General features: G+C 38.6%; 1 protein-coding gene across 1 annotated transcript in view; it reads right to left on the minus strand.

The window, feature by feature from the left end:
• Positions 1–293: 293 nt before the first annotated feature.
• TTC39B (tetratricopeptide repeat domain 39B) overlaps positions 294–13,267 on the minus strand; it is a 153,429-nt gene continuing 140,455 nt past the window's right edge. The window contains 3 exon segments of the mRNA XM_010857028.1: positions 294–2,878; positions 5,890–6,006; positions 8,621–8,738. Coding sequence (XP_010855330.1) covers positions 2,788–2,878; positions 5,890–6,006; positions 8,621–8,738 — 326 coding nt within the window. The 3' untranslated portion in view covers positions 294–2,787.

Genomic DNA, 13,267 nt, shown 5'->3' on the forward strand with positions numbered 1-13,267 from the left:
TTGCACCGTCAGACACATTGGCAGCCCAACCTCCTTACAAATGCCCCTTAAAACAGCAGATAAAATATTGTCACTTCGGGACTCATTCTTCACAGAACACCCTGAGTCACAAAATAACTCTATAAATGCAGTATTAGCAGAGGTCACAGGAAACTAGTACTGCCATGGTATCTTGAACATGGCAGGAAACAGATGAATATTTGTAGCATTAATGACACTACAACATTTAAAAATCTATTGGATAGGTTAGCAGATAGGAAATAAAAATACAAATATAATAAGAACAAATAACAAAGGAAAAATCTTAATTGGAGATATGAATTCTTTATATTTGTTCTGGTAATGCTGAGTTAAAACAAAAATAACCTCCAATAACTTAAACCATTTCCATTTTACATCAGAAACAGCATTTTTTTTAACTTACTTTTGCTTTGACTCATAGCTTCTCACAAAAGCAATAAGAGATTTTTTTTTAATTAAAAAAAATTAATGCTACCAAAGCTCTTCTAAGGAATTTGGAAACTTTTTTCCCAAGTAATATTTAAAGAAATTGTTCAACAGATTTTCCACTACTAATTGTAATGGCAGTTAATTTATTTCCTCTTTTGTCTGGTCCTCACGTAAAGTTTTATAATTCATATTAATAGCATGTGAGGAAATCTACCACCTATATTATCTGAAAGGGTGGTACTCTGACTATAGTTGAATTCATCATTTTCCATTGGAAATACATCCTCGGTATTGGCCAAGAATTAGTACGGTGAAGAAAATAAGATCAAATACCTGCTGGATACAGGCTTTTAGGCGTGTGTGCATGTGTGTGAAGTCATTTCTGTCATGTCCAATTCTTTGCGACCCTATGGACTGTAGCCCGCCAGGCTCCTCTGTCCATGGGATTCTCCAGGCAAGAAATACTGGAGCTGGGTTGCCAAGCCCTCCTCCAGGGATCTTCCCAACCCACAGATCGAATCCACGTCTCTTACGTCTCCTGCATTGGCAGGTGGGTTCTTTACTGCTAGGGCCACCTGGGAAGCCCAGAGGCTCTTATAATAGGAAATAAACATCAAGGCGCAAATTCACAATGTGAGCTCATGTCAGTGCTAAACACTGAATAAATCCAAATTTGTTTGAATCTCCACGCTTCTTTCATTTTACATCAGAGACCACAGACTCAGCCAATACTTTAGTTTTGATACTGTAATCTGTACATAAAAATCGTAACTATTACAACTCGTATTCACAAAGCCTTTCAATTTACCAAAAAAGCTATCACGCACATCATTCCACTGAGCCCTCACAAACACCAAGCTCTGTGTTGCTATCTCCACTGGGGCAACTGAGTCCTAGAAAGGGCTGATGACTTGTTCCGTGTTGAGGAACTATTAACTAACAGAGCAGGGCTCCTGACTGCCAGTCAGGGGCTGTTTTTGTTCAACTGCAGAGGCTTCCAGGACAAGGTATTCGTCCTAACAAAAATAAGACAAAATCCTGATTCATCGATTCATAAATCGTTTTTTGTCGCTCTGTATGCAATCTTGTCCTGAGCCGCTGCATATACATATTGGAGAGCTGGGGTGGGGGTGTGGGGCTGGAGGCAGTGGTGATTGTAAAATAACACGCACACCAAGTGGGAATGGTTTGGATTAAACATTTTAACATCGGTTGCTGAAAATAAATACCTAAGACACAGACCTACAATTATAAAACTGAAAGAGACCTTGGAAGTCATCTGTTCTTTTTCCATTTCACAGATGAGGAAAATACGGTGACAGAGAGAGCCCAAAACTCCCTAAAGGTCGCCCTGGTAACTGCTGACAGCAGAGCCAGCACCATACAGTCAGGCTCTCTTCCACTCTATGCCCTGATTGTGTCTGCAAATTAAAGGACTAAGCACAGTCCAGATATTTACAAGGAAACATCACAGTGCTAGGAAGATTAGAAAACTAGACCTCACACCAACATTATGAGTGTAAAAATTATTGATATCATTTAAAGCAGCAGGAACTTTATAAGAAAAATAATCAATGTATATTTTTTAGCTCTCATGGATAAGGTTGAGAATAATCCAAAATATAAATTTTCCCTTTAGATACACGGAGTTTTCTGAGTTTTGTTATATGATGATAGACTTAAGTACATTCAAAAACAGGACAGTCTCTCAAAAATGCCACCACCTTTAACTTACATGAAGAATAAAAAATAATAACATCTCATCTTTTCTAGATACAGGTCTTTCAACCAATTACCTACGTTCCCTGTCCTGTTCACACCCATTACTTGTCTTTTTCAGGAGTTTTCTGAAAAAGATTAAGCTATTTTGAATGTAGGTTTTTCTTATTTTCTTTCTGAAACTTAAATTCTAGGCCACAAACTATCTCTGAAGTTTAACTGCCCAACAAATCTAAATATGGCTCAGGTTACAAGCCATTTACTACCTACATGATATTCATTTCCACATTTAAAAAAATAAATAATCTATTTAGACTTTATTGTACCTGTGAGTCCTTTAAAAGACTTCTTCACTCTCCAATTCAAATTAATTTGAAATTCCTTTTGAAGATGCAAAATATAAGAGTTTTCAAGATATTACTGATCATCATTCCATAGAGAAAAAAAAAAAACACTTAAGTAGACCAAGAATAAACCACACAAATTATAGAAAATATTGACAGTAAAATTAGTTTTTTGTCTCTCATTCACAAGATCATTTTTCCACTTTAATACAAGGCCTAATCTATAGTATATGCCGGTATGAATTGAGAGAAAAGTCCATCCTTCATGTTCTGATCAATCTGAAGACGATTTTTTCCAGAGGTGAAGAGCTGCCTGAATTCTGAAGTGTAGTCTTGACTCCAGCGAGTAATCTTTGTAGTTATTTCTAAAGACAGAAAACAATAAAATTTTAATGTCAAAATTCCTTTATAAACCAGGGTACCACCACCCTCCTCTCCTTCTTCTCACCTTCATTCTTTATTTACTCTCAAACATCACTATGCATAACAGTGGATTTTGTTAAAATGCAGATTCTGTTCCTGGGTGGAGGGGGGGATGACAATATTCTGTATTTCTAGAAGTTTCCAGGTGGTGGTCTAAAAATCCTACTTTGAATAGCAAGGTTTGTACTTCTCCCAAACAGCAAGAAGGTTATGCTGAGGACTTAAAAAAATTTGTGAACTATTTTTAAATAGCTGATCTCCTTTTCTAAACTGGAAATTTTAGGCAACCTCGTATAAACAAGGTGAATATGATCATTCACCCCCTCAAAAAAAAATTTAAGTTAAATACACACACACACACACACACACTCATGAAAGAACACTGACAACAAAATTACTTACTCCAATTCTCACAGGCAAATGTCAATGGTTTAGTCAATAATTATGATGTGACAATGTCAGGAGGGGAATTAGAAATTCACAGATTACTTTAAAACTTCACTTATATCATCCGCACTGACTTCTCTTTGCTAGAATTGTTCAGACTCAGAAAAATGGAGTGGCTTGGATCTTGGGCTCTACTCTCACACACACCACCTTGGCCCATGGGAGAGTTATATCTTTCTCTGCAGTGGCATTCACTTCTTTCTACAGCCCTTTATGTTATACAGGTCTAAAGGTTACTTACTGGTAACCTTGCTAAGGGTTATTATTCATAAGCTAAACCAACATCTTACTAGAATTTCAAAGGATGTAATTGAGTATTTCCCTAATTAACCTGGGCAGCTTTGCAAAGCTCCTACTGTACAAGGAGAACTGCAGATAATCAACAGTCTTGAAATTATTGGGAAGTTTGTCTATGTTGACATCACTAGCACTGTCTTGAGTTAGTGTTGACTTTTTGATCACTGCTGGTCTTTCTCTTTCTCAGTGAATTACTGGTCTTTTATTTTCATTGCTATATATTTGCCTTATGTATTACTTGAAAGTGAAAGCTGCTCAGTCTTGTCCAACTCTCTGCAACCCCATGGACTGTAGCCTGCCAGGCTCCTCTGTCCATGGAATTCTCCAGGCCAGAATACTGGAGTGGGTAGCCATTTCCTTCTCCAGGAGATCTTCTGAACCCAGGTATCAAACCCCAGACTCCCACATTGCAGGCGGATTCTTTACCGTTTGATAACACTAAATATGTCCACATGATAAATACTTAGAAACAGTACTTTTAGTCCCAAATTTTCTAATGGCTAGATTTGAAGATACATGAACGTTAGCTGAAATGGCAGTCATACTCACTCTCAAGAAACTAACTTTAAAAGTGACTTTCTCATATCTCTAGGTTAATAAAATAAAAAAGTGGAATGGCTGACTCCACTTTCTCACTTTACTTGTCCAAGTTGCTGATGATCTTCATGCTGCCAAATTCAGCAGCCACTTCTCTGGTCTCACCTTGCTTGACCTCTTGGCAACCATCTTCACAGCCTCCCACTCTTCTTTTGAAACATTTTGTTCACTTGGCTCTCCAGGATGTCATCCTAACTCATGGCCACTTCTTAATCTTACTATTTAATCTCTAAAATAACTGCATAGCTCAAGGCTCTGTGCTGGATCTCCTCTAGCTATATCCCCAAATGACCCCACCACAGTTTTAAATATCACTGTCTCTGTCCTGGTGACATTCAAATATCTACAACTGGCCTTGACCTTTACACTGAACTACATGCTCATATAAATGACTGTAAATTCACCATCTCCATATGAATACCTATAGGCACCTCAAAATAACAGAGTCCAAACAGAAACATGTTTTTTTTTCCTCTCTTCAACCCTGCTCCTCTAAGTATTCCCCATTTCAGTAAAGCATCGTTATCAACCTAGTATCTTGATACCCTCCCCCTCCTATCCCCAGCCAGGAATGCTCCTCATCCAGTCTTCTGGTGACAGATCTTCTCAGGACTGGCTTTAATTATGCTAATCTCAGCTACATAGCACCTCCTCAAGGAAACCTTTCAGAATTAACAGTCTAAAGTAATACCCAGGTACCTTGTATCATATCATAAATCTCAATGAAGCATAAATCATTGCTATTTTTCTTATCTGTGTATTTACCAATACTCCACAATTTAGAAAGCAGAAACATTGCCTGTTGATGCACAGTTGTTTGTCTAGAACCTTCTCTAGTGTCTGGCACATAATAGGTACTCAGTGAATACTTGCTAAATTTAAGGACATGAACAAACCAATGAGTTATTAAGCTAGTTATGACCTAGAGCTATCACGCATTCTTTCTCCACTGCAGGTAGTGTTCAAAGCAAGCAGACCACAGGATTTGTGTCCCCAGTAAATGAACCACGATCACAGGAAATCTGAGCACCACTGTCCACCAGGATTGATAAAGTGCTATGAAATTGCCACAATAGCCAGAAAGAAGAAAGAGTCAGGAAGATTCAAAGGGCTTCTTCAAATGAGAGGCTTTTTAATGAAATGAGAGAGATGGTGGAATATACCAAAGGTCAGCAAACTATAACCAAAATTATGGCCAACTCTGGGCACACTCATTTATTTACATATTGTCTTCTATGGCCACTTTCAATACTACTGAGTACTTACAATGGAGACCCTCTACTACAAAGCCAAAAGTGTTAACTGGCCCTTTACAGAAAAAGTTTTCTGACCCCTGATACAGAAGAGAATAGGTTAGAAATCTGTCCTGTAGGTACCCCCAAATCACAACATTTGTAAACAGTCATAGGGTCAGGCATTAAGAAGCTTGAAAATTGCACAATTCTAACAAAAGCCACAAGTAGAAATTAAGCATAAATTAGCAAAGGTAATATAATGAATAATTTTTCATTAATACGTTCATTTTTAAGTGTATCAAGTTATTGCTGTTGTAAAAATAGTATTGATATTCCCGACTCCATAGCAGTCAAGGAAAGCTGCCGTTACCACTTACCTTGCAGTTTCTAGGACCTTTATGGCCTTGTCAATTTCTCCTTGGTTTTTATACAAAAATGCCAATTCAAACAGAGTAAATGGCACTAGGTAGTGGTCATACTTCAGTAGCTTTTCACTAAAAGAGTGAATGAAAAGTAATTAAATCTCAACAGAAGAAAGAACATATCATTCTTTTTTCAACATATATATTTTTCCCCATTCTTATGAAAATAGGTATAGCACTAAGTCTATTACTAGAGAAAAGCTGTCATTATACAGTTAAAGAATATAATAAACCATGGCAATAAACAGTATGCTTTTAATATATTCCTTTTTTTTTTTGGTCTCACTCTATGGCATACAGGATCTTAGTTCCCCAATCAGGGAAAATTTAACTCATGCCCCTGCAGTGGAAGCACAAAGTCCTAACCACTGGAGCACCAGGGATTTCCTCTGTCACTCTCATTTTATCCCTTAGTCTAAATCCAGCACTGCACATTGTTTCCTGCCTTTTCACGTAGACATTATCCTAGAAAGGACAAGATCATGAACATGTTCAGAAGTGACTCCATTTAGAAAATGACTCCACTTGTTTTTCACCAAGGTTTAACTCTCTTTACACTGTTTGTCTTATAATGCTTCAAAATGTCAAGAAAGAAGGGGCCGACACTTCCGTTTACAGCAGTATTATGGAAATTATCTGACTTCCCAATATCTAGAAGCGCTGAAACAAATAAGAGCAACACCCCTTTAAAAGGAGAGCTCAGCTCACAAGAACATAAGGAAGACTCTCAAACCAAAAACAAAACCAGAACTCTAATTGTGTTGAAGATGCCAAAGTACTCCTGGGTCTGTCTCAGCCAAGGCTTTGTGTCTCTCTGTCCACACAGGAGGTGAGACCTTGGGTCCACATAATATGTAGAGCAGGGGCTGAGACCACTATGTAAAGCTGGGGCCCAGCTCCATCAGAGAAAGGGTAGACGACGCACTCGTGAAAGGGTAGAGAACCCACTCGTGGCACAGGAGGAAGCCAAGGGCAGTTGGCTCTGTGGCCTACACTCTGTGCTCAGTTGCTTCAGTCGTGTCTGACTCTGCAACCCTATGGACTATAGACCATCAGGCTCCTCCACTCATGGGATTCTCCAGGCAAGAATACTGGAATGGCTTGCCGTGCCCTTCCCCAGGGGATCTTTCTGACCCAGGGATCAAACCCACGTCTCTTATGTCTTCGGCATTGGCAGGTGGGTTCTTAACCCCTAGCGCCATCTGGGAAGACTGGCCTATTCTCTAGGTAGGAAGAAAAAAGCAAATCCCTTAAGAAATTAATAATCAATGGGCCTGTCCTCACCTGAACATGCAATTCAAATTTATGTGGCCCAAATAATCCAAGAACCTCTAAGCAAGAAAATTAACATGAAAGTCGTCCAGGCTGAGAAAAGCCTTTGGGGCATCTGGCAGAAATAAAAGCACAGTGCTTAGAAAGAGACTCTTCCTCAGTCCTAGCCTCACTGGCGTCTCAAGATAAAACTCACTGAAGTTGAGTTCACAATCCAAAACTATAAAACACACCAGCAAACTATCCACTATGAGATTCAAAAGACACAACAAATAGCCCAAATAAGTCATCCTTTTGATCCTAATAAAAATGTCAATAAGAGGGAGCTCAATGGATACTTCTTTAACAAATTTACTAAAGACAGCATGTTATTAATTTGAGAAATAGACATTGAGTCTTTCCTCTTCTTATAAGGACAGCAGTCCTCCTACATTCTCAGAAAATATGGTCAGAAGAGGATCAGTAGTTATAGATGGGAAAGCACATGATATCAAACAGAAGACGTCAAGCAGAAGTCTGTGGCTGTGACTTATTTGGTATACAGAATGGTTTCCAAAAAATTGAGCCAAGCTTTAAAAATCAGAAGATGTTACATAAAATTCAGATTCCAGGCTTTCAATGATAAATTGTAGGCATTATTACTAGTGGGCCCACACTGTCAAGAAAAATAATCAATTTGAGTTCAGGAGTGGCGGTACTCTTTAGAGAGACCACACAATATCCCTGATCTGCAGTGCCTTCTAATCCACATTCCCACCATCACTCAGAAAGGTTACTTGTCTGGCCCCTGTAGACAACTGCATCTGTGAATCCAGATGCAGAGAAGAGGGCCAGGCAACAGAACCTTGATCAACTCTCTAATTAGCAAAGGAGCAGGACATCATCATCAGTGCTACTGAGGGGATAATAATCATTCATCCTAGAAAAATGCCCCTTGCCAAAAGAGAAGCTGTTATAGCATTTATCACAGTTGTTCTTTCCTGCCAAATTATCATTACAATGATGGTTAGTCTGTTTATTCAACTCTGAAACCCTAGGATTCAGGATCACAGTTTCTGGCACATAGTGGGTACTCAAATATTGGTAGAATAAATGAATGACAGACAAATGCACAAATCAAAAAAAGTATCAGATGTTCAGTACGTTACTGCCAAAATTTAGACAGACACCTGTCAGCTTGGCTCTAAATTTAGCTTTCGTGAGTCACCTCTAAACACCACGCAGAAAAGCATAAAGCCATGTTCACTTAGGTTATCATTTCTTTCTCACAGAATAAAGAAAACATTACTGGATTCTCTTTCTGACAACATCAAGTGAAAAAAGGTTAGCAGCAGAGACAAAAGCATCACTTTCTCACAGCAATTCCCCAGAAACCGCGATTTGCACTCAAGCTGGTTTCATCGTCTGCTTTTACCTTTGGATAATATGACTGAAGCACAGTTCTGCTTGCAAGGGCCGCTGTAGGTTCTTCAGGCAGCATCCTTTGAGCAGTTTCACTAGACAGTCGTCATCGACAGAGTAGTCGCTGGAGTCTTGAAGCAAAACACATACAGTTTACTCACAAAAACAAAAAATAGCCTACTTAAGAGGCAGCACTAACAGCTATTAGGTTTCAGAGGGATCATTTAAAAATTTAAAAATATATATGTTTAGCATTTTTATGCCTCACTAAATTCAATGAAAATACTTCAAATGAAAAGAATATCAAGGTTAATACTACAACACACCATTTGATTAAGGGGTTTACTCTAGCCTTTTTTCACTTTATCACTCTCACCACTCAAAAAGTTTTTTTAGGTGCTCGCCTCTGAGTTAAGTGACCTTAGGTAAAATAATAGTAAGTTTGAACTGTAAATAAAGTAAGAGCTTTATTAATTTAATGAAAGGTAAAGCAGTGAGGAGCAAGCAGGCAGCCTCTTCCTGTGGCTCCGGCCCCTAATCGGGCTGGCTTTGTGTGAAAGAGGGTAACGCTTCCATGTGGAGAAGCAGATGGCCTTCTCCCCATTAAAAATGCAGAAAGGAGAACACCCTCCCCAGATCATTATGTTTACAGCTTACCAGTTCTCCCAGGTTAGGTGCTTTGGGGGACGAAATTATGTCATAAAATTAGACAAAATGGTTCTGAAATACAGGTAAAGCACCTAAAATCCCCACAAACTTCTAACTGCATGAAGCTAACACAGAGGATCTTCTTTCAGGACATTTTTCCTTTTGAAAGTGACTCTACCTGCTATAGCCCAAGGCTAATACATATTAACAGAAGCAACCATATCGTGCGTGACATTTATCTGACAAAGGTGGCCATTTCACATCTATACCACTTATGAATTTGGGTTTTTCTTTTTTGCAAGTTAAGTAGAAATAAGAAATCATTCCAAGACAGACTGATTATTTATACATTTCAGGCTGTGACAACACAGGTGGGAAGGGACAAAAAACCAAAATGATGAGGCTTTGAGAGTCCTTCATACTGAAATACTCTTGCTTTCAGTACAAATATCAGAAATCACCATTAACACATGCTGGTGTTTTAATCAGTAAACAGCTTGTCTATGGGAGGTTAAGGATGCTACTTAACCAAGTCAAAGAAGGTTACTTTATTTCTAGGTGCCGAAGATAGCTGATAATGATCTCTCACTTCCAAGATCTGACAAGTTATTCACTATGAAAATCACAAATATCAATACCACATTACCTTCCCTATTAAAGACCATCCCCCCACTCAAAAAACAATCTATTTATGCTTCTAATCAACAAACCAGATTGGGGCTATGTTTAGGATCTGTGGCTGATTGAATCCGCGAATGAGGAATCTGTGGATACAGAGGGCAGAGTATGGAACTTGAGCATCCAAAGACTGTGGTATCGACAGTGAAGCTTGGAATCAATTCCAAGTGGAAAATAAGGGGAAACCATATACAAAGGTCTCACTCAGTGGTGGTATGTATTAGTCTATACTACAAAGGACGGACATTCAAACATTAGAATTTATTCTATTGAACCAAAACCCTTGTCTTTGTAGGAAAACAGAAGCAAGCTAGCCTACTCCTTTGGAGGAAAAAATAGCCTACAAATGTTTTCACTTAAAAAAAAAAGATTTGTCTTTACCTCCCATTTCTCACATATACACTTACTTTAAAACATATTCATTTTTTCATCTAATTTGCAAATATGTGGCATTTAATCACAAATAATTCCCTTAATGACAGGGACAATGTTTTTTCTACTATCACAATGCTATATCTGGTATGAAAAATGAGTGTTCAAAGGAACAAATTAATGAAAAATGGCCAAATTAGTTCCACAAAAATAAATATTAGTAAATTTGTTCAAAAGCCTTAAAAATTTTACTGAACTGCAATTTTCTGAAACCCATTTTTTGAAGAAAATTTTTATGGAGCTTTATCTCAGTTAAATTTTAAAATGATGTGGCTTTACATTGAGTTTCCACTCAAATCAAAGTAAATATTTTTCCTTTTGAAATTACTCTATATAAAAAGTTGTTAAAAAAAAATCTTACACCCAGTAGCATGCCTACTACCAAAAAACAAACAAAACAGATTTAAAAAAAGAAAAGAAAATTACCACTTCAGTATTCTTGCCTTGAGAACCCCATGAACAGTATGAAAAGGCAAAATGATAGGATACTGAAAGAGAAACTCCCCAGGTCAGTAGGTGCCCAATATGCTACTGGAGATCAGTGGAGAAATAACTCCAGAAAGAATGAAGGGATGGAGCCAAAGCAAAAAGAATACCCAGCTGTGGATGTGACTGGTGATAGAAGCAAGGTCCAATGCTGTAAAGAGCAATATGGCATAGGAACCTGGAATGTCAGATCCATGAATCAAGGCAAATTGGAAGTGGTCAAACAAGAGATGGCAAGAGTAAATATCGACATTCTAGGAATCAGCAAACTGAAATGGACTGGAATGGATGAATTTAGCTCAGATGACCATTATATCTACTACTGCGGGCAGGAATCCCTCAGAAGAAATGGAGTGGCCATCATGGTCAACAAAAGCATCCGAAATGCAGTACTTGGATGCAATCTCAAAAATGACAGAATGATCTCTGTTCATTTCCAAGGCAAACCATTCAACATCACAGTAATCCAAGTCTATGCCCCAACCAGTAACGCTGAAGAAGCTGAAGTTGAACAGTTCTATGAAGACCTACAAGACTTTTTAGAACTTACACCCAAAAAAGATGTCCTTTTCATTATAGGGGACTGGAATGCAAAAGTAGGAAGTCAAGAAACACCTGGAATAACAGGCAAATTTGGCCTTGGAATATGGAATGAAGCAGGGCAAAGAAAATGGACTGGCCATAGCAAACACCCTCTTCCAACAACACAAGAGAAAACTTGTGTTGGACATCACCAGATGGTCAACACCAAAATCAGATTGATTATATTCTTTGCAGCCAAAGATGGAGAAGCTCTATACAGTCAGCAAAAACAAGACCAGGAGCTGACTGTGGCTCAGACCATGAACTCCTTATTGCCAAATTCAGACTGAAATTGAAGAAAGTAGGGAAAACCACTAGACCATTCAGGTATGACCTAAATCAAATCCCTTATGATTATACAGTGGAAGTGAGAAATAGATTTAAGGGCCTAGATCTGATAGACAGAGTGCCTGATGAACTATGGAATGAGGTTCGTGACATTGTACAGGAGACAGGGATCAAGACCATCCCCATGGAAAAGAAATGCAAAAAAGCAAAATGGCTGTCTGGGGAGGCCTTACAAATAGCTATGAAAAGACCCAGAGGGATGGTATGGGGAGGGAGGAGGGAGGAGAGTTCAGGATGGGAAACACAAGTATACCTGTGGTGGATTCATTTCAATACATGGCAAAACCAATACAATACTGTAAAGTTAAAAAATAAAATTAAATTAAAAAAAAAAAAGAGAAGCAAAAAGCAAAGGAGAAAAGGAAAGATATAAACATCTGAATGCAGAGTTCCAAAGAATAGCAAGAAGAGATAAGAAAGCCCTCTTCAGTGATCAATGCAAAAAAATACAGGAAAACAACAGAATGGAAAAGACTAGAGATCTCTTCAAGAAAATCAGAGATACCAAAGGAACATTTCATGCAAAGATGGACTCGATAAAGGACAGAAATGGTATGGACCTAACAGAAGCAGAAGATATTAAGAAGAAATGGCAAGAATACACAGAAGAACTGTACAAAAAAGATCTTCACGATCCAGATAATCACGATGGTGTGACCACTGACCTAGAGCCAGACATCCTGGAATGTGAAGTCAAGTGGGCCTTAGAAAACATCACTACGAACAAAGCTAGTGGAGGTGATGGGATTCCAGTTGAGCTACTCCAAATCCTGAAAGATGATGCTGTGAAAGTGCTGCACTCAATATGCCAGCAAATCTGGAAAACTCAGCAGTGGCCTCAGGACTGGAAAAGGTCAGTTTTCATTCCAATCCCAAAGAAAGGCAATGCCAAAGAATGCTCAAACTACCGCACAATTGCACTCATCTCACATGCTAGTAAAGTAATGCTCAAGGTTCTCCAAGCCAGGCTTCAGCAATATGTGAACTGTGAACTTCCTGATGTGCAATCTGGTTTTAGAAAAGGCAGAGGAACCAGAGATCAAATTGCCAACATCTGCTGGATCATGGAAAAAGCAAGAGAGTTCCAGAAAAACATCTATTTCTGCTTTATTGACTAAGCCAAAGCCTCTGACTGTGTGGATCACAATAAACTGTGGAAAATTCTGAAAGAGATGGGAATACCAGACCACCTGATGTGCCTCTTGAGAAATTTGTATGCAGGTCAGGAAGCAACAGTTAGAACTGGACATGGAACAACAGACTGGTTCCAAATAGGAAAAGGAGTTCATCAAGGCTGTATGTTGTCACCCTGTTTATTTAACTTATATGCAGAGTACATCATGAGAAACGCTGGACTGGAAGAAGCACAAGCTGGAATCAAGATTGCTGGGAGAAATATCAATAACCTCAGATATGCAGATGACACCACCCTGATGGCAGAAAGTGAAGAGGAACTAAAGAGCCTCTTGATGAAAGTGAAAGTGGA

Source organism: Bison bison, unplaced genomic scaffold (genome assembly GCF_000754665.1).
Source record: "Bison bison bison isolate TAMUID 2011002044 unplaced genomic scaffold, Bison_UMD1.0 scf7180017864376, whole genome shotgun sequence".
Classification (NCBI taxonomy): domain Eukaryota; kingdom Metazoa; phylum Chordata; class Mammalia; order Artiodactyla; family Bovidae; genus Bison; species Bison bison.